At 37.5% G+C, this 20,770-nt stretch overlaps 1 protein-coding gene across 1 annotated transcript; it reads right to left on the bottom strand.

The window, feature by feature from the left end:
* Positions 1 to 4,068: 4,068 nt before the first annotated feature.
* Positions 4,069 to 20,382, bottom strand: drd2a (dopamine receptor D2a). Its single transcript, XM_077208521.1, has 8 exons — positions 19,980 to 20,382; positions 17,324 to 17,628; positions 14,305 to 14,414; positions 13,743 to 13,879; positions 12,153 to 12,352; positions 11,009 to 11,092; positions 10,318 to 10,666; positions 4,069 to 5,307 (listed from the first exon to the last, which is right to left on the bottom strand). The coding sequence occupies exons 2-8, from the start codon at positions 17,600 to 17,602 to the stop codon at positions 5,120 to 5,122; spliced, it is 1,347 nt and encodes a 448-aa protein (XP_077064636.1). The 5' UTR covers positions 17,603 to 17,628; positions 19,980 to 20,382; the 3' UTR covers positions 4,069 to 5,119.
* Between the last annotated feature and the right edge of the window lie 388 nt (positions 20,383 to 20,770).

Raw genomic sequence — 20,770 nt, 5'->3', positions numbered from 1 at the left:
ACTCCTGCTTTCTCATCTTACTAAGGCTGTAACGATAGACCAAACCTACAATTCGGTTCGTATCATGATTTTTTATTTTAGATTTAAAAAAAAAAAATCATGTTTTCGGTGCTGATGCAGTGGTGACGCGTTCATGTAACAAGGGTGACCGTGGCGCTCCCAATAAAGTATCTAAAAGCTGCCACAAAGAACCGGCAAAAGTAATGATTATGAATATGTCAAATATAGCAAGGAGAGATTTTAATTGTTTATTAATAAACAAGGTTTTTCTGTGTCAGTGTGTCGGCTTCAAGATGAAGTTGACGATGCTGACTCGCGATCTTCACAGTAACGCGCCAGAGAGAAATGCAGATTTCATACGGATTACATAAGCAGAGAGCAGTCTTTTTATCGTTTTTAAATGTTCTGTTTAAAAGTAGACATCAAGCTTTTTATATTTCTCAAGTCTGTGAGGCAAGTAACTACATTATACGCTGAGTTTCGGTTAATTTATGAGACGAGAGTCCAGTTCACGCGCCGGCGACTCCATGTCATGATGATCTATTTTCTACTATATTTACTTATTATCTATTAAATCCAGGCAATTGGTTGATGAAACATTAATTAAAATTAAGATACAATTAATAAAAAATGAAATTTACTTTAAAGAAAGGCTTTGTGCTTTCTGAAGTCTCTGTGAAAGTTTTAAAGTCGCTTTCAGAGCGGTCACGTCCGTAACGGAGAACTGTCACATCCGTAACATTGTTTTTTTCCTCATAAATGCGAACACGAAAAATAAAATAAAAAATAATATTTTATGTTCTGTGGAGGCCGACCCTTCTTCATCCGGTTAATAGGCTACTTTTGTTTTGCGCAGTGTAATTCATAGAATTATTAAAAAATATTTTGCCACCTTAAAGTTAAAGATTTGTTGTGTCACGTCACATGTGTATTTCGCTCATATTAAATATAAAACGCATGTGTAGACTGATATTTGTCTAATGTCTTGACTCCTTTATTAAGGGGGTATGGATATATAAACAGACGTTTCAGTATTGAATGCATTTTCTGATAATTTATATTTCAAGTTTTGACTGCAAATGTCACGTCCATAATGCTGGAATTGCCCAATTTTAAAGAATTTATTCCTCAACTAATTTTTTGGTGTAGGTCTGCGTATTGTATTAGCCTATGTTAACTTCAAATAATTCTAATAGTAGCCTAATTTAAAAATGTGGTAGCTCTACGTCTAACACATCACACTCCACTGTTATGGTGGCAATTTCAGTAGATTTACTCACTAATATTGTTGTGGAAACCCAATAAGAATGGAAACTAAAATATGGTATCAGCTGCAGTTCTGGCGCCTCAGTCCCAATGCACTCAACGTACATTCATATCACATGTTAATGCCGCGGTAGAGTTACATTCACAGGACACTGCACTTATTCGCAATCACAAAAGTTCATTATTTGCTCGTGCTTTAAAGCTATGCCGGGTAAATATTTAATTGGCGTTCTGTATGATGCACTTTCTCTGAGCGCGTACTGAAGTGCGCGCGCACTGTCAGGCAGCGCCAAACTGGATTTTTGTTGGGTCAGACCCATCTGATAGCGATGGGGGACCGAGACCGAGAGAGCTACATAAAGCTACATGGAAAAAATATGCACCAAACTAGCCACTTTGAAATGTTGCTGTTTTCATGAATACAAAAGTTGGGTGACCCTCCCCCTAGACTAAAAAAAGTTGAATGACCCTCCCCTCAACAAAGAATAAAAAGACATGACCCTCCCCTATTTTCCTCCGGTGGCCCTTTCCATAAATACCGAACGGTCCCTTATGATACTTTTTATATATAAAATATATACTTAATAAAACATGTTGAACTCAAAAAACTTCTAGAAAATCAAAGCCATAAATCTAAACAAGTTGTGTTCCAAAAGTGAGGTTGATATCTCAAGAAATGAGCTTTCAGTAAAATATTTTTTGGGGGGCGAAGTACCAAATTAGTGCACCAGCAAAGCTCCACTGGTGCACACAGTGGTTGGATTTGTGATTTTCGGTAGAGTTTTTCTCTCTCAAATATTACACGCACACCCACACACACAAACCACATACAAACCACTCTCTGACATCCATACCAACAAACCCACACAATTATCGTTGCATAATTTATCTAATTGGCTCTATAATATGCAGAAGCAGAAAACAGGAATAAAGTGAGTTTGCTTTATATGCCAAACCTGAGAAAATGGCACCATCTGAAAAAAAAATTATAAAGATTTTAATTTTGAAGCCTTGCCAACAGAATGAAAGCCTATTAACAAAGATTGCATCATTTATAGTTAAATGACCCTGGGATTAAAAATTGCAGTTTTAATGGGTTTCAATGGGGGCATTTTTGTCCTTAAGGTCCTAAGTGTAACTATTTTGTGTACCTAGTGTAAAATAGATTTATTAAAGGGAAATGGGGTGAAATAGTAAAATTCCAACAAGAGTACACACTTGTGCCATTTTTTTGTTGACATTAACATGGGCAAAATTATAAAACAAAACAAACTAAAAAAAACAGAAAAAGACAAAAATGTACATAAGGACACACAAGGGTTAAATTAAATTCAAATATTTTTTTAATTATTTAATTGAATTAAAATGATTCGTAAATGTTTCCCTTCCTCCCTTGTCACTTTCTGTCACTTTTCACATTTCCAAAATGACTTTATTTCCCATCCACATTACCCCTTTCTTGTTAAGTGCCGACAGCAATCAAGAGCTGTTGAATGCCTCGTCTAATGATGAAACCTGGCTTTGCAGTTGTTCTTCATTGACTCGCAAGAAAAGTAGACCTGATTGCAGGGTATCAAAGGCGCAATTTAGTTAATTAGAAACTGTCCAGATTCATGACGTTTCTTACACAAAATGTCGTAGTTTTCTTCCAGTAATTTTTAGAGCAATTTACCAAGCTGACGCTATTTTTCACAGGTAATTTATCCAGCTAATGAGGCTTGAAGAATTGTAAGTTCTTAATCTTTGTCTATTGAAAAGTCAAGTGTGGAGTTTACTTTGCTAAAGTGTTTCTCATTTGTCAGAGCAAAATCATTATTCACAGACTTCATATACAGCACGTCCACATCCATCCGCATTTGTGATTGGAATGCAAGCAAGTGGTGAAAAATGTTCTTGGCAGATTTTATTTAGAAATGTGCAATGAATGATTAGTGCCCTACACCCTGTCGTTGAAGGTCAAGCACCACAGATTTAATCTCATCTTAAGGCCTTCAATGCATGTCTATACGGATGACCCTGGGAGTTCTGACAAGTGATTTGTTTTTCACAATCAATCCAGGTTGATGATTTATAACATGTCCCTTTACCTTACATACTGAAGTTTACTCTGTGCTACATTTATTGTTGTTATAAGATTACACTTAATGCCAACATATTAGTAAATAATTTAACTTTTTTTAAATTAAGATTTTACAAGAATTTAAAAGTGGAGGGTGAAGAATCGTTATTTAAAAAAACTTTCCTCTGCTAGTAGATGCTGTAACTGGACCGTAATGTTTCTCCATTGACAGCCATTCAGAAGTCTTTGTGCATTTGAAAAAATGCAATGGATATTTTTCTCTTTCTGCTGTATTTCGACGTCACGGCTCAGGATGGTTGTGGGCTGATTAAGGGCTTTGGACTTTAACAATGTTTCCGAGGATTTTGAATTCAAAATGCACATCTGAAGTTTTGAACCACACAAAGTTTAGCGGTGTAGTGGTGTGTGCATAACCAATAAAAAGCAGTGTGTTGATCATCAGCTGTGTCCACAGATGGCTGCCATGGGGCTAATGTCATTGTGTTGTCCACAGAACATGCATTCATATCAAATGTTCTGTGCCACATCATTTGAGTCAACCCTCAGGCCAGAGAAGAACTTCGTTTAAGCTCCAGTGTTCTTTTACTCCATAAAGTTCACAGGAAAGTCTTTCCCTAAAGTTCTCGCAAGGTTTACGATAATGAACAAGCAACGATTTTGATATCGGATAGCAGATATTGTAGCTTCATATCACTAAAACATCTGTCATGATACGGTAAACCGTCAGTGCACAATTACTTTATTCATATAAGCCTATATAACTGTGCAACATACATCTCATGAGAACATGCATTGCATTGCAACAGCAGGCCCATCACATTCAAGGTGTGTCATATAAAGCATGAAAAGCAACGAATATAAACATAATAAATAATCAAATGGAACCTTAAATTAAATTTACACTAATTTTGCTGACACATTTGGCTGATGCTCTCGTCAATCCACAAAAACCAATCATCAGGGACTGCATGCAGTTCTCTCCTTTTACTCCGTCAGTATTATCTTATCTTCCACCAAGACAAAAAAGGAACCGAAATGGTTAATGCTTCCATCGGGAAGGTTGACAAACGACGGTCAAGCTTGTTATATTTGAAAATCTCAGCATTTTACTGAAATTATATTCTTTGATTTTTTTTATGTTAAATCCACTTTGCTGTAGGCGTGGCACAAATGCTTTGATATTTGTACAGAAATTACAGTATGACCTGGCTGAATGTATTAAGGTTTCAGCCTGCTGTTAGTTGCTGAGAGAACATCTAACAAACATATTATAAATTTGGGACATAACGTTGTAGACATGACTGGCATCAATAAGCTTTTCAACAGAAAAAAATTACAACCTACTACAAAGCATCTGTTTGTATCACATTACTGCATGTCCTACCATGATTTAAAATTTACACCTACTGTAGCTGCATTTAGTTTCTGAGCAAATTATCAAATAAAAATAATAATACTGACAAACAGATAAGCAAAGGCATTGCTTGAATTTGTATTCCAAACAATAATCTTTGTCTGTGCTGAAGATACTGCTTAAAAAGCCTTCTTTTTAAGAAGATTTTATATGCATTTTTCTTTTCTTTTTTGGGCCACATTTTTATAATACAGACCATTTATATACATTCCTTTAGCTTTAATCTGCAAGCGATGTCGCCCCCAGGGCATAGTCTGCATGGGATCTGATTTTGATTCTTTAAATAAAGTTTTACAGTGTGTCCACTGCAGATGAGGTATTATTTCCATCCCTTCTGCTCCATTGAAGCGAGTTCTCTCTCAACAGTGTAGAATCTTAATAAAAGCTTTGCGAAACTCAATGTTGAAAGTGGTGTATATGATGGGATTGACTGCACTGTTCACGTAGCCCAACCACGTAAAGGCAGTGTAGAGTTCAGGAGGGACTTGCCAGTAAGTGTTCACAATGTGTGTGATGAAGAACGGCAGCCAGCAGATGATAAATACACCTGAAAATAAAGAAAAAAATATTTAAGTGGTATATAAACTGTTTCATTCAGGGGTTTTGCAGAGGCATGTTTTAATTTCGTGTAGTATTGTGCAGCTCACTAATGGCGCTTTTCCACTGCATGGTATGGTACGGTTCGGTTCGGTACGGCTCACTTTGGCGCTTTTCCACTGCATGGTACGATACGGCTCGGCTCGGTACGGCTCACTTGTGGCGCTTTTCCACCGCATGGTACGGTACGGTACGGCTCGCTTCGGCTCACTTTAAATGGTACCACCTCTGTTGAGGTTCCAAGCGTACCGTACCGATACTAAAATGTGACGTGGAAGCCCTGTAGATCACTGATTGGTCAGACAGACAGAATCATCACTACCAGCGTCATTGTATTTGCGAGACATCAAACCCGCTAGATTTAAATAGCCAGTAACAGCCACCGTTGTAACACCTGTTTTAAAACTACTTGCTTGACTTGCTTGAAGAAAAAAAACTTCCAAATAAGAAATGGCTGAATCGTGGTCAGTGGACGAGAAGCGCAGACGTTCCTCTTGTTGGTTGCCGAGGAGCGGATAAACTAACGATCAGTCATAATCCCACCCACTTTGAAGCGGTACTAACTGCAGTGGAAAAGCAACCGAGCTAAAGCGAACCGAGCCGTGCCGCGCCGAGCCGAGTCGTACCACGCAGTGGAAAAGCGAAGCGAGCCGAACCGTGCCGCGCCGCGCCGAACCGTACCGAACCGTACCATGCAGTGGAAAAGCGCCATAAAACAAATGGAAGATGAAATGTCATGTCTTACTTAATGTTAATTGAAAATAAAGAGTGTTGTTAAAGCGGAAGTGTCTAATTTTTGCACCATTATCTTTGTATCACCAAATCAAACAGCAAAAATTAAAACAGAACACTTTGTCCGTCTACTATTGGTTAAGCAATCAGATAGTACCAACCCCAGAGTCACACCATTGGATGAGACAGTGTTGCTGTTGTCAGGCTGGTCATTTCACTCAGTGGCCATTTTTAAAATGCAAGCTTACAATTCATTTTTACATTTGAAATCACCATTGAAGTCAACTTTCTCATACATTTTTCTTATGCTCGCATAGCATTAAAAAGCTTATTTTTCAGGCTATAGACCAGCCAATGTGCATGTACAGTCGTAAGCATGCATCTCAGAACACTGACTGTTTCTTGTAATGGCAGTTGCAACACGATGACTTCACCAATCACGATTGGCTCTTTTATTTAGAAGGCATATTGCAAGTTGCAGTTTCGGTTATGCTTTATTTTGAAGTGACCTACCTAGTTACATTGTATTAAATGTTCCCTATTATGCCCCTTTTCACAAGATGTAAAATAAGTCTCTGATGTCCCCAGAGTGTGTATGTGAAGTTTTAGCTCAAATACCCAACAGATAATTTTTTACAGCATGTTTAAAGGGTAAGTTCAGCGTTTTACAAGTAAAGCCCTGTTTTAAGATCGTTTCTGATGAAATCGAACGGTTAAGATAAAAATTTGGACACATGCTGCTGTCCCGAGAATTTTAGGTTTTTGTGTTAGCACCCCCCCACCTATACAATGGTTTCATAGGGGCACTGGAACAATCATTCATATAAACGCATTAAACTTTAGTTTACAAAGACGTGAAACTCACGTGTGCAGCAGAGTGGTCTGGGGTGTTCACTGATATGCTCACGCAAAAATCGCTGCAAAAGATGCTTTCCAACAGGTGTTTTACCATTCGTTGTAAAACTGTGGACCTATTTTTCAAACACCTCACAACCGCGGACATTCTTCCGTTGAGAGCTTGAATAATAGACACTCCAGCCCAGTTGGTGGCGATAATGCACCTTTGCCAATGTTTGGATAGCGTAGCCTACGATATCGCGACTGCATAACTACAGAAAGAATACAAACAACCCTATTTCCGTCTCCAGCGGCGGAGTAATACCGTTACCGCAAAGAACATCCTATACAAGTCAATGCGGTTGGACAAAAACTACGATAAAACCTGTTGGAAAGCATCTTTTGCAGCGATTTTTGTATGAGCATATCAGTGAACACCCCAGACCACTCTGTGAGTTTCACGTCTTAACTAAAGTTTAATGCGTTTATATGAATGATTGTTCCAGTGCCCCTATGAAACCATTGTAAAGGTGGGAGGGTGCTAACACAAAAACCTAAAATTCTCGGGACAGCAGCATTTGTCCAAATTTTAATCTTAACCGTTCGATTTCATCAGAAACGATCTTAAAACAGGGCTTTACTTGTAAAACGCCGAACTTACCCTTTAAATTGTAATTTTTTGGTGCTCAGAAAAACGCGCTGTTTTAGTGTCTGCCCTTTAAATGCAAATGAGCACGGCACAGGGGGCGGAGCTTCAAGAGCTCGCGCTCAGTCTCAGGACAATTTCATCTCACAGAATGATGATAATAATATTAGAAACTCTCAGTAACGGTGTTCATTTCGACCCGGAGTCGGACAATAATGCCTACAGAGTCAGAGTGCTGTATAGAGATGGAACAGGCATAGTTTAGTATTTTAATTACGGTTAGAATGTATTTGTCATCTGCATGTATCCACTATAGACCCCTTTTCAGTTGGTAAACACGGTGAGGTTTTTTTGTGGGCGGAGCTTAGGTGGTAGCAGAAAGATCCCACTGGCCGCTTCCCTAACGTTAGTATGCAAGTTTTGTTAGGTTGTTTTTTAACAATGACTGGAGAAAATCCGACATTATCTTAATGTGCAAGGTCACTCACTGTCCAGGACCGCGATTGTTATTTGCAAAAGTTAATTTTAACAGACGGAACAAGATTGGCAGACCCATAGCCGTTACACGCTCACTCAATGATGGACGATCTGACAGGATTAACATTAACGCTAGGCTACCTCCGGTTGAGTGACCTGACTTCTACACCTATCCGATAGAGAAACTAAGGGCATATAAATCTTTAGATGCCTAGAACTATGTGATGAATGGTCACGTACAAGACTTGTGTGGTACGATCCTTAGTTCTGCCTAGCCAGCGCCAAGAAGACGACAATGTAAAGAGTGACATTATGGTGCAATTTTAACGATGTGAATATTTTCTAGAAATAAAAATTCCAGATACAGCATATTCATTTTTCTTTGAGTCTTGCACCCAACAACACAACAAGATGACATTTAATAATAATAACAATTTAAGCTCCATATTATGTAGCCGAATCTGTGCTGGTTTGTATTGGCCGCCTGCAGTTTTCCCTTTTGTTTTGCCGCCAGCTAGCGCCGTGACGTAACTGTGACGTCGGCTCGAAATTGGTCTATTAATAGCCTACAAGTCTGCTGTTTCGGACCAGGTCTGAATGATTATCAAACATATACTGATGAGTTTAATAAAGTTTATTGTACATAACACAAAAGATGAAGCGTCAGTTTTACTTCAGAAACTCGCTGTAAGAGCTGAGTAAACAGTAAGATATAAGAAGTGCGCAAGTACATAAACAAATTTCGGTAGAGTTAAGGGAGCATTTTCTTTAAAAACAAAATAATTCCACCTCGTCTTCAGCGGCTGCCTCAGATTTCGGGAGTAAATAGAGAGAGCTATGTGGATTAATACATCCAGCCACACAACACCTACAACGCTGGGAGACATTCTCGTCAGTGCAGCAGCTGTGAAGTGTGAACTCGATCAGGGCGGGTCTATTTTAGAACGGCAGTGTCTGTCAACACTCGTGGGCGGGGCCTGTACTTAGTGACGTCACTAAGACAGCATTCTGAAAACAGGTCGTTGGGAGACACTGCTGATGATTTATGGGGATTAATAAAAAAGGAGTGAGTGGATTTTTATCACTATTGGGTGGTTGTGTACACACACTGCCAACACACATTTATGTGTGAATTGTACATAATATGGGACCTTTAAAAAAGTACTGAGTAATATTACTTAACTACATGTACTTCACACATGTCATGGTTAGGGTTTGGTTTAGGGTTAGTTACTTGATATTATGCATAATTTACTGTTATTACTATAATAAGTACATGTAGTAATGTCACCTTAAAATAAAGTTTTACTGCACTTTCTCCAACCCATAAGTAATATGAGTGCATCATCTTTCTATATCTAAAGTCTTTGGTGATGATCAAATAAACAGCAACTTTTTCAAAGTGCCTCAGGGCGAAATTGTTTACACTTTACAAGCAAATCAACCAATAAATGTTTTAAAGGGGAACTATTTTAGAAGATTAAATTTTATATTGTTATTTAATGTGTCCGCAGTGTGTGTATTGTGGTAAAAATCCATTCATAAAACGGATACAGATATTGTGTCCGAAAACAAATACTTCCATACTATATAGTATACGATAAACAATTGGCAAAGAGTCCCAGGATGACCTACTACTTCTGCCAAGATTCTGAAGTGCGCATTTGATGGACATTTTACTATCCCGTGAGGCCACTGAAGAGGATTTATGACTGTAAGTGGAGCGACGCAACTGACGCTGTAGGTCACGTGACAATAACAAGATGGCAAACATATTGTGTCCTGATTTCATACATACTACCCATATTCATACTATATAAAGCATATGTTTTTAAATACAAATTCAAACAGTGCGGGATGTCTCAAAATGAGCCGTTCAGGAAATTACTCCAATGTCACCTCACAATGGAACAAGCCCGCTCATGTACAAAGTCACCGCAATAGAGATTAAAATCAAAACCAAACAGATGTTTTATTCGTTTTTGGCAAATTATCCGAGGCACGAGCTGTAAATGCACAGCACTATTCTGGAAAGCGGGTGGGGAGCAGCAGCTCATTTGCATTTACAGATTACAGCATGTTTTTGCTTCCACTCAAAAATGGGCATTGACAACTTCGTATAATAAATGTATAATAAATGATCCGTATTGTTTTGAGCTGAAACTTCACAGACACATTCTGGGGACACTTGAGACTTATATCATGTAAAAAGGGGCATAATAGGTCCCCTTTAAAGTATTTTAACATCAAATAACATCACACACTTACCAAGGACAATAGCTAACATCTGAGTGGCCTTCTTCTCCTTCTGCTGGGAGATTTTACGTTTGTTAAGAGTTTTGACCGATGTCTGTGTTTTGCCAGTGGGGGAGACCTGGATCTCAAATGCTTTGGTCACTTTTGTGACATTAGTGTTGTTGCCATTTCTTTCAGGTTTGACACCAGCTTCAGGCGATGGGGGTGATATGTCAGTCTCTCTTACATTAGAGCTAACCAGCCTGCCGTGTTGTTGACCTGCAGCAGACTGGTCCTGCTTCTTCTGTTTCAGAGGGTTTAAGTTTGTGATCTCATCCATTTGGATGTCGTCCCCATTGTTTACCACCTCCTTTATGAAGATCTAACAAAAAAAGAGGTGAAAAATAAGTACGTTTGGCTAAATGTATAGCTGAAGTGCACATGATCAAGCCTTGATATAAAAAGAAACAAATCCCCTACAAAACAAAAATGGTTTACTCTATCAAACAGTTCATTTCATAAAAACTTGTTTATTGTTTCAGTCAATATAATAGAATAGTCATATAAAGTTAACCGTGGGTGCAGAGATTAACATTTAATATTTGCTGACACATTGTCATTTATCAAATGTGATTTGTCATCAACACTTCTGGTGGATACAACAAGCAGCAGCTCAAAAATCCTGTGAGCGATATTTTGAAAGCAAGAGTAAAATTGTCTGTACCACGTTTTTGTTGTTGACAGGAAAATTCCCGCTGGACTTGACGATCACAGTGCACAGTTTCACATCATCAGGGTGAGTGCATTTCTGAAACACACATGGGAGAAACACCAGACTGTTTTGACAGATTTAGACCAGAAAGGAATTAGTTGTCCAGCCCCAGGGTCAGTTTAAATTTATTTGCAATTATAAAAATCGGAGGAACATGCAACTGCAAGGCTAGTAATTCCATTCGGTTACAGTGATATTTTTTGTGTGTGCAAATGTCAGCTTATAGATCATGTTTATAGGTAATACACTGGAAAAGTTTCCAAATCCTTTAACATTTTAAATTACCTGCTCGACATAAGGATGATTGCTAAAGCGTTGCATTCTCAGTCTACAAAGGATTCGTTTTGGATGCAGATGTGGAAAATCTAAAGATCATTTTAGATCTAAACCCAAAAGTTCAGTGTTCTGAAAATAAGAAACTTGCTAGAAAGATGAATATAGATGAGTTTTGCACTTCAAAATGAAAGCATTCCTGAAAAAAAACATGATGTTGATTTAAAGCCTGTTTTCACATCAGAATGCTTTGGAGGAGTCACAACAAACCACTGATAGGAGAAGCGATGTTTACTTATGCCGTCCGGACATGAGAACTCCCTAAACACAAATGGCACTCAATAATGCACTGATGCCCTTGAAGAAGCTTAGGATGAGTAGATAAGCTCTCAGTTTCTTTGAATAATGCTATATTGAATTTATTCTGCTGTGGCATGCGCTCCATGGAGAAGCCTGGATGTCACTGCACTGTGTAAAACAATGCAAAGACTAACAATGTATTATAACAACAGTGTTTTGAAGCAGTGGTCATTTCCTGCATTGATTTGCAGTATGTCGGGAGAATCAATACAAGCAGAAAAAAGGGAAAAGGTCATTCTAGACAAGCTATGATCACAGATGCACAACCTGAAATATGCACTACTGTTCATTACTATCCAACTGCTCATTACTGATACTCTGCTAATGGGAATTACAGTGCTGATGAATTACTATGAAATTAATTTGACACTGCAGTTTTTTAACAATCCCAATTCACAAAACTAAACTGGAGTGCTAACTAAGTAGAGACTTTCACAGTTCGTCATCAAGCAGCTGTTCTCACCTTTAAAGTCGAGCTCATATCCATGTCCGTTACAGGGCATGTGCGTTTAGTGTTGACACGTTTCCTTCTCTTTCGCAGAACCACGTAGATCTGCACATATACTAGCAGCGTTATTATGAAAGGAACGTAGAAGGATACGATGGAGGAGTACACGACAAAGGCAGGGTTTGCGATAACACACAGAGCATCGTCATGGTTGTCTGTAACAGAAAATACAATGAAAATGAGCTAGTTAAGAAGATGCCAACATTAACTTATTGTTAAGTTTTTGTCTAGCTTTTCAAACAATCAGTAAATTGGTTTAGACACGTTATACAGTATATATATATATATATATATATATAGTATATATATAATGGCATTGTCTGCCACATGATAGCTAGCACAGATGTCTGGGTCAATGGTTTCAAACAACATTCAAGAAAAGATTCATTTTAATTGCCCTTAACACACTGGTGCTCTGTAGGAGTTCTCTCTGGGATATAATGTCCTGTTTAATGTTTTTCTTTTTTGCTTTTTTGCATGTTGGTGACACCATAGGACTTTGATTTGGGTACAAAAATTATTCAAATATTAATAATCATTAATAAACATAATATGTGCATCTAACAGTGCAGAGTAAAGCGCCCAACTTATCTTGCAGTGTGATTTGTTTTGTTCATGCCCACGAGTACCTGACCCCCATCTTCCCACTACAAGCAGTCAAGCAGAAGAATGCTGATTATGTTACTTCCTCTTATATAACTTTCAAATGAAGCCGTGACCTAACTTATTTTAGCTGCCCTTAACACCAGTGTGCAAGATAATGACACTAATACTTGACACTAACACAAGGTGATCCACTTGCACAGAGTTTAGCTATCATATTCCTCATAGTTATTAATTCACATGTAAAATATAACATGCTGCAAAGTGGACAGTTACGCACAGTAGTAAATAAACTTACAGATATAAAACAGTATATTGGCTTTCAAGGATTCTTTTTATAATGTCTATTCAATCATTTACTCGTCTTCCACAATAATTCAATGTCTTTATCTTCATTTAAAGACATTTCTTAGCAGATACATAAAATTAATTACACTGATTAATTAACCAGATATGATTAAATTGGATTACAAAGTTTAATTGTACACTACTGTTCAAAAGTTTGGGGACAGTAAGGTTATTTTAATGCTTTTGAAAGAAGTCTCTTATGGCCACCAAGGCTGCATTTATTTGATCAAAAATACAGTATAAACAGTAATGTTGTGAAATATTTTTACAGTTTAAATGTATTTAAATTACAATTTAATTTGAGATGTAATTTATTTCTGTAATGTCAAAGCTTCAGTGTCATTATCATGAATGTTGGAAACAGTTGTGCTGCTTAATATTTTTGTAGAAACAGTGATACATTTTTTCAAGATTCTTTGAGCAAACGAATGTTCAAAAGAACATCGTTTTTTGAAATAGTAAACTTTTGACAGATTATAAAAAATTTGTTTAATGCATCTTTACAGAATAAAAGTTGTAATCTTACTGATCCCAAACATTTGAACATTGATAGACTCCCAGTCCAAGTAAAGTGACATTCCCCCCCATATTTACCAGTATTATTGAGTCCAAACAGCAGTGGACATGATATAGCAAAAGACAGAATCCAAACGACAGAAATCATGACTGTGACCCTCCTCTTGGAGCTGTAACGTGTGTTGTATAACATAGGCATGGCTACAGCTGTGTACCTGTGGGAGATACCAGACAAAAATGGATTGTTGTTTTAATATATGACCTGTTTCACATTCTTACATGTCTCTGGACATGATTTTCCTAATATATCTGTAATCATGTGACTATTATTCTTGTTTATTCCCATGACCTCTGTACTCCCTTCTATTCTTTCTTTCTAATATCGGATTACTTACTGTATAAATAGAGACGTTTCGTATGAACCGCTATTGATCTAACAAGTATTCCTTACTATTCTGAGCCCATGTAAGTGACGATGTACAATGAAGTTCTCATTGTTTGTCTATATATAACAACCTCAGCACCAAATGTAGTTTATTTTCAGGTGTGTAAAAGCTGAGGTTGGTCCCTCTGTTGAGCTGAGCAACCAAATGATGTCTTGGTCAGCATTAGACGACTCTTGTAATGGCAGTGCACCTACCTGTCGATACTGATGGCACATAGATTGAGTATGCTTGCTGTACACATCATCACGTCCAGGGTGACAAAGATGTCACAATGGATTGTGCTGAACCGCCACTCTCCTACCACCTAGGAGGACAGACATTCAGCTTATTTTTAGAACAATACATTGGAATGCAAACCTACACTGTTTACCTGTAAATGTGCAATAGTTACTTGCCAGAAGCACTGCATATTACGAAGTATGAACAGTATCTTTAGATTATAAATATCCATGGTAACACCACAGTCACTTGCTATAGTCGTCTGAAAGTCTGGGAGTCGATTTGCAACAGCTTCAGCCACTATAATAATGTTTAAAGCAATAAAATATTGGCATTTTCTCTGGTTTAATCGATAAAATTGGCAGAGAGAAGCGCCTCATCCACAGTTTGCATCTCCTGAGTTGGTTGGCAGAGCTTTCTGAGCCTCCTCTGATTAATGCGTGTCCTCAGGCAAGCCGAGGGACTAAGAAAGCTCTTGATGGTCTTAGGTCCCTGCCTCTGGAGTTTGCATCGCTGTCATTGATTAAAGAATTATTTGACACCTCTAATGAAAGCGGCTGTGAGTTGCCGGAATCAGTTCATCACCATATCTCTAAACTCAGATGAAATGAGCCTCACCGCTATCATTCTCAGACACCGCTAGTGATCAAAACATGTCCTTGCACTAATAGAGGGAGAGAGAGGGGTGAAATAGAAACTTTTTAAAATTGCTGTGTACAGATAGAGTTGTGTGGCATTCAGACATGAACAGAGAATGCATTTAAATTCCAATTTAATTTCGGAATTTAAGGAGAAAAGATTCAAAAGAGTATAATGTATTCAGGCATCCAGCATCCCTGTGACCCTAATGTGGTCTGGAGAATGGATGGATGGAAATGCTATATTAACAAACTGATATCAAATGTATGTTTTTTTAGAATTCATTTAGAATGTCTGCTAGTTACATCGTTATGCTGGTATGTGGTGACAAATAACTGTTTTTATGAGTGAGAGTCATTGAATTCAATTCAAACATTTCATTAAACACCACTGATTTATTCAGGAATGAAACACTAATGAGATGCAGAATGGTCGATTCTGCTTTTTTTTTTATAAATAAGTTTTTGGAGGAAAAATTGACAAAGTAACTTGCAATATTGTAATTAATTTTGTAATTAATTAATTTATTGTAATCAATTAATTTATTGTAAGTTATTCATATACATGTTATGTTTATATAATCAGTAAATTTAAATGTTGATTTGTTTGTGTTGAATTGCAAATCATTAAATTCATCCTGCCATTACTATTCTAAATTCACTTGAATTACAAATTCATATTTAAGAGTTAGTTCACCCCAAAAATGAAAATTCTGTCATTAATTACTCACCCTCATGTCATTCCAAACCCCTAAGACCTTTGTTCATCTTCAGAACACAAATGAAGATATTTTTGATGAGATCCGTGACCTTTCTGACCCCTCCATAGACAGCAATGCAATTACCACTTTCAAGGCCCAGAAAGGTAGTAAAGACATTGTTAAAATAGTCCATGTGACTACAGTGGTTCAATCTTAATATTATCAAGCAACGAGAATACTTATTGTGCTCAAAAAACAAACAAACTTTATTGAAGAATTACTTCTTCAATCTCCTACGTTGTTTACGTTGTAACCACAGTGCAGCGCTTCCGGCTTCTATGTCAGAACGCCAATTGGTCGGTGCTGTTCACATGAGCACAACGACACATGTGTGTGATGCTAATGCAGGAGCTGGCCAATACAAAGCCGCCATTCTGACGTATAACTCGGAAGGACTACACTGTGATTACAACGTAAACAGCGTGAACCACTGTAGTCACATGGACTATTTTAACACTGTCTTTACTACCTTTCTGGGCCTTGAAAGTGGTCGTTGCATTGCTGTCTATGGAGGGGTCAGAAACCTCTCGGATTTCATCAAAAATATCTTAATTTGAGTTCCGAAGATCAATGAAGGTCTTAAAGGTTTGGAACGACATGAGGGTGAGATATTAATGACAGAATTTTCATTTCTGGGTGAACTAACCCTTTAATGAATGGAAAGGGGGACATTTCTTAAACTGCATTTGGCCTAACCATGCAGCTAAGCTAAAGCACTTGATTCGATTCATCATTTCTTGCTAGCATAGTTAGGTTCTTTTTCATGACGCATTTTAATCATGTTCTGAAGATATTTTAAAGTTGTTTACATCTTTTGGAATGATGATCTCGTCTGTCCTAATAATAATATTGAGGACTTTCATTTAGCAATGCACCAACAGCAATTTTTATTTAGCCAATAATCAGAAATTTCATCTCATCCATCTCACAGTAGCGCTCCTTAATGTTCTGTTCACGCGTACAAATGATTCAAGCTAAATAAATTATGACCTTCATTTATTGACTGAGAATGCCCTTTAAGAGAAAAACAACACATCACAAGATATGAAAAGGCTAATTTGATACAGGGAGTTATAATAAGGCTGTAAATTGAATATGCTACATATGTAGCGGCACATTTTTTCCACCCATTGTTCAGAGCCCAATTTAAAATCACAAAATCAACCTGATTGCATTTATCTCAGAACAAGATTATGATCTTTATGCACATTTCAACCTTTGGATTTTGCTTGCAATCTGATAGTTATGCTAATGTTTGGCTCAATGACATACCACAAGGGAGGCTTCTCTTGGTTTAAAATAACTACTAACCCCTGGCTAGGATCAGACATCCTAGAATTAGTCATGTGCTAGTGGCTACTGAAAATTGATTGGTTAAAATGAGGTTTAAGACAATGGTGCCTGCAGCTCTTAGTTGATTCTTTCCCAGATTGACTCTAATGAGTTACGAAGAAGATGGCGAAAGAAATTACAATCTAATCAGTTGAAAATAATTGAATAATCTGTACTTGCATTATTACAAACTACATATGGTTCATAGTTAAAATCATTTTAGCATTCCCAACAAGGAAGGATCCAATCACGCTGAAACCTACCTCGAGGTAAACCACCCATGGCATCACAAGTGTGGCAACTAGCAGATCAGCCACAGCCAGGCTGACTATCAAGTAGTTGGTGGTGGTCTGCAGGGCTTTCTCCCTAGAGACGGCCATACACACCAGCACGTTGCCAAAGACAATGACAAAAATGAGCAGCGTGAGAAGCATGGCGTAATAATTGTACTGATGCCGCCCCCCTTCTTCCGTGGCATTGAAGTCCCGGGATCCATTTTCAAAGAAGCTCTCATTATAGACATACTCCGTGAAGACTTCCATCAGATGGTTGAGGCCAAGCTGAGACTCTAGAACCAAAGACAAGAAACTTTTTTATAAAAGAAATCCAGCATTTTACTTTTTTTAAGTTACGTGTTTTGTATCACAGGGACTGTCTTTTCACATCAACCAGATTACACAGCAAGTCTCACTAAGTTTTGGCATGAAACATCAATTTCTTATTGGAACACCTGAGCAGAAGCTTTCACTAGAAAGCTCAGGGCTGTGGCCTTGCACTGCGTGGTACACTGTGTAAAGTCTATCCTTTATTTATGGGTGATAGTTCGCTTAGCTGCCCTGAAAAGCCTGTGTTTGAACTCTAGATGTGACTTGACTAACTAGGACAGAAGTCTCCTCCCTCCCTACTGTTTCCCTTGAACGATGTCCAAGAATACATACAGAAACATAAGCAGTACAGCTCAATAAGTGGGCACGGGGAGGTGAGAGCGTTTCATTAAATATCACAACAAAAGGGCTGGTAGTTTATACTGTCTCTGCAAATTGAGAAGAAAAAGGAAACCGCACAATGAGCAGTTGTTATTTGTTCCATATTTAGCAGCTTTTGCAGAATTCGTGAGGGCTCAGCACAAAATTTATTATAGCCCATAACGAGGAAATGGATGAAATTAATTTACATTTCATGACAATTTAACCTATTGTGGCCATCTCAATGATATCAAACTCAGAACAAAAGTCTACTTGTCTTGTTAATTTCAAAGTCTACTTGTTATTAATTATGGTTTTGAGATGGAAGGGACCAGGTGCAGCTTAAATATACATTTTAGGGGATTTAAAAAAAAAATGTCAAAAGTCAATGGGGTCCAAAACAACACTGGATGCCATTGACTTTAACTGTATGGACAAACAAGATTTTTCTCCTCGACATATCTTTTTATAGGTGTTCCACAGATAAAAGAAAGTCACACAGGTTTCGAACATCATAGAGATATATTTATCATATCAAAGTTTTATAAGTGCCTGGCTACATATTAAAATGCGGCAAATTCCATTTTGAACACATCACTCCTGTCAATTTGCACTACCTTGACTCATGTTACATAAATCAGAAAGATATGTAAGAGAAAAGACTAAGGCAAGAACGCTTGAACCTTGCCGCACCCTGAATGTAACATCACTCAGGGTCTCAGCAGCCCCTCGTCGGCAATTGTGCAATGTAAATGAACAAATGCTAAAGGCAGAACTGCAATAGCAATATGTTGTCACTTAAACCATGATAGTAAAAAAGGTATTTTGCTGGGGGGGGGGGGGATCATTCAAAAACACCACTATCACAGATGTAACCCACTCTTGAGTGAAGGGACCATCCCTTATTGGTTTTTCCACATAATTGCCTCTTTAGCTCTCTCAGTGTCAGTTTTGATCATGAAAGCTGTCTCAGAGTTGACACTCCCTGCAGAGGAAGAAATTATATTTTTTCATGCTTTCTCATATCAGCCATTGGACATTCATAATGTGCGATTGTGTTTGTTTGTTGGGTTTTGAATGGGATTTTGAATCAACAATTCGGATGTTCATTAATAACTGAATCAAACCTAAAAGAAACTCTCACACACTTCACTATAAGCTTTAGTCCCTGCAGCTGTTTTGTTTTTGTTCATTAGAATACAACTGTTTACACAGGAGGAACTTCTATTTAGATTAGAATTAAACAAATTTAAACATTTGATACTATGTACTTATTGTGAACATCTATCTATCTATCTATCTAGATAGATAGATATTAATATGTATATATATATATCAAACTTCTTACCATATGCAGTATATATATATATATATATATATATATATATATATATATATATATATATATATATATATATATATTGCATAGACGTTTGATTACTTTAACATAAATGCATTCATAGTGCAGTTTGTAGTGTTTAGAATAGACAGTAGTTAAAGACATATAATATAATTGTCCCAAACATAAAAACTGCTAAAATTAAACGATTCTAAGTTAAGATTAATTGAAAACAACAATGACATGTCTATATTAAACATGGGTTAGATCACTATTTTCACTTATTACCCCCCCCCCCCCCCCTCTCTCTCTCTCTCTCTCTCTCTCTCTCTCTCTCTCTGTAACAAACACCCGCGCACACATCATCGCACACACACAGAAATTACAGCAATTTAATTTCTCTGAAAAAAGGCCGAATTAATTGGAGACGATAACAACCCGATTTTACACATAGTCGTCTGAAACAAAGGCTTGTTTTTGCACACGCAGTGGAGTAAAGTTTGGCTGAAAGTGTCAGCATCAGCGGATATCTGTTAATTAGCAGCTCAACTGTTTCCTAATTATTCATGTGCAGAAATAACAAGTTCACGAACAAGAGAAGATGCCGTGCTGTACCTTCAAACCGCAGCTTTCATCCAAAGAGCGGAAGTATTCCGTTTCTTATATTTTAAATCCACTTTTCTCCATCGGATACACTTGTCCATCCGAGCGACTGTAACTGTATTTCTCTTCTGTCTCAATTACAGCTCCACGGGTGGATACAACCACTGTAAACCGGCGAGCACGAACACTACTTCCACGGGATAATTTCATTTTGGCGATTAAAATAAAGTGAACATGATGTAAATATGCCTTTCCTGGTTTTGTGGAGGTTTTAAACTGCAATTAGCAGGAGCAACCCATATCCGTTTGAGAGTCCAAGTGGAGTGTGAGCAATCCGCGTGTGAGCGCAGCATCCGAGCGCGCGGTTTACGCACGCGGTAACCTTCAGCATCCACTGAGGGACAACCTCAGTCCCTCCAACGGAGATTGAGAAGGTTGGAAAACGAGGCGGGGCTGTTACATAAACATCAGTGAGAATAAAATACAAGCGTTGCATTCTTTAATTACAATCCTTTTCTTTTCAAACCCATGTAACTGATCTTATAGTAGGCATACTGCATGGTATCTTTCTTTCTTTCTTTCTTTCTTTCTTTCAAGAAATTAATAACGATTCATCTTTAAACTGAAAATTATATATTAGTGTATACTTATATGTTTTATATTTTGGGTTTAATTAAAAATTAATTTGGAATTAAAATGATTAACATAAAGGTAGTGATGGCAAAAATATTTTGTGGTCTTTTAATGGTCTTAACCATTTTAACCACAAATCACTGGTCAGGAAATTGGCAGAATTGCACAAA

Source organism: Siphateles boraxobius, unplaced genomic scaffold, assembly GCF_051911475.1.
Source record: "Siphateles boraxobius isolate OS27281-9 unplaced genomic scaffold, OSU_SipBor_1 6, whole genome shotgun sequence".
Taxonomy (NCBI): domain Eukaryota; kingdom Metazoa; phylum Chordata; class Actinopteri; order Cypriniformes; family Leuciscidae; genus Siphateles; species Siphateles boraxobius.
The sequence above is the reverse complement of the archived record's forward strand: the minus strand, read 5'-3'. Positions and strand labels throughout refer to the sequence as shown.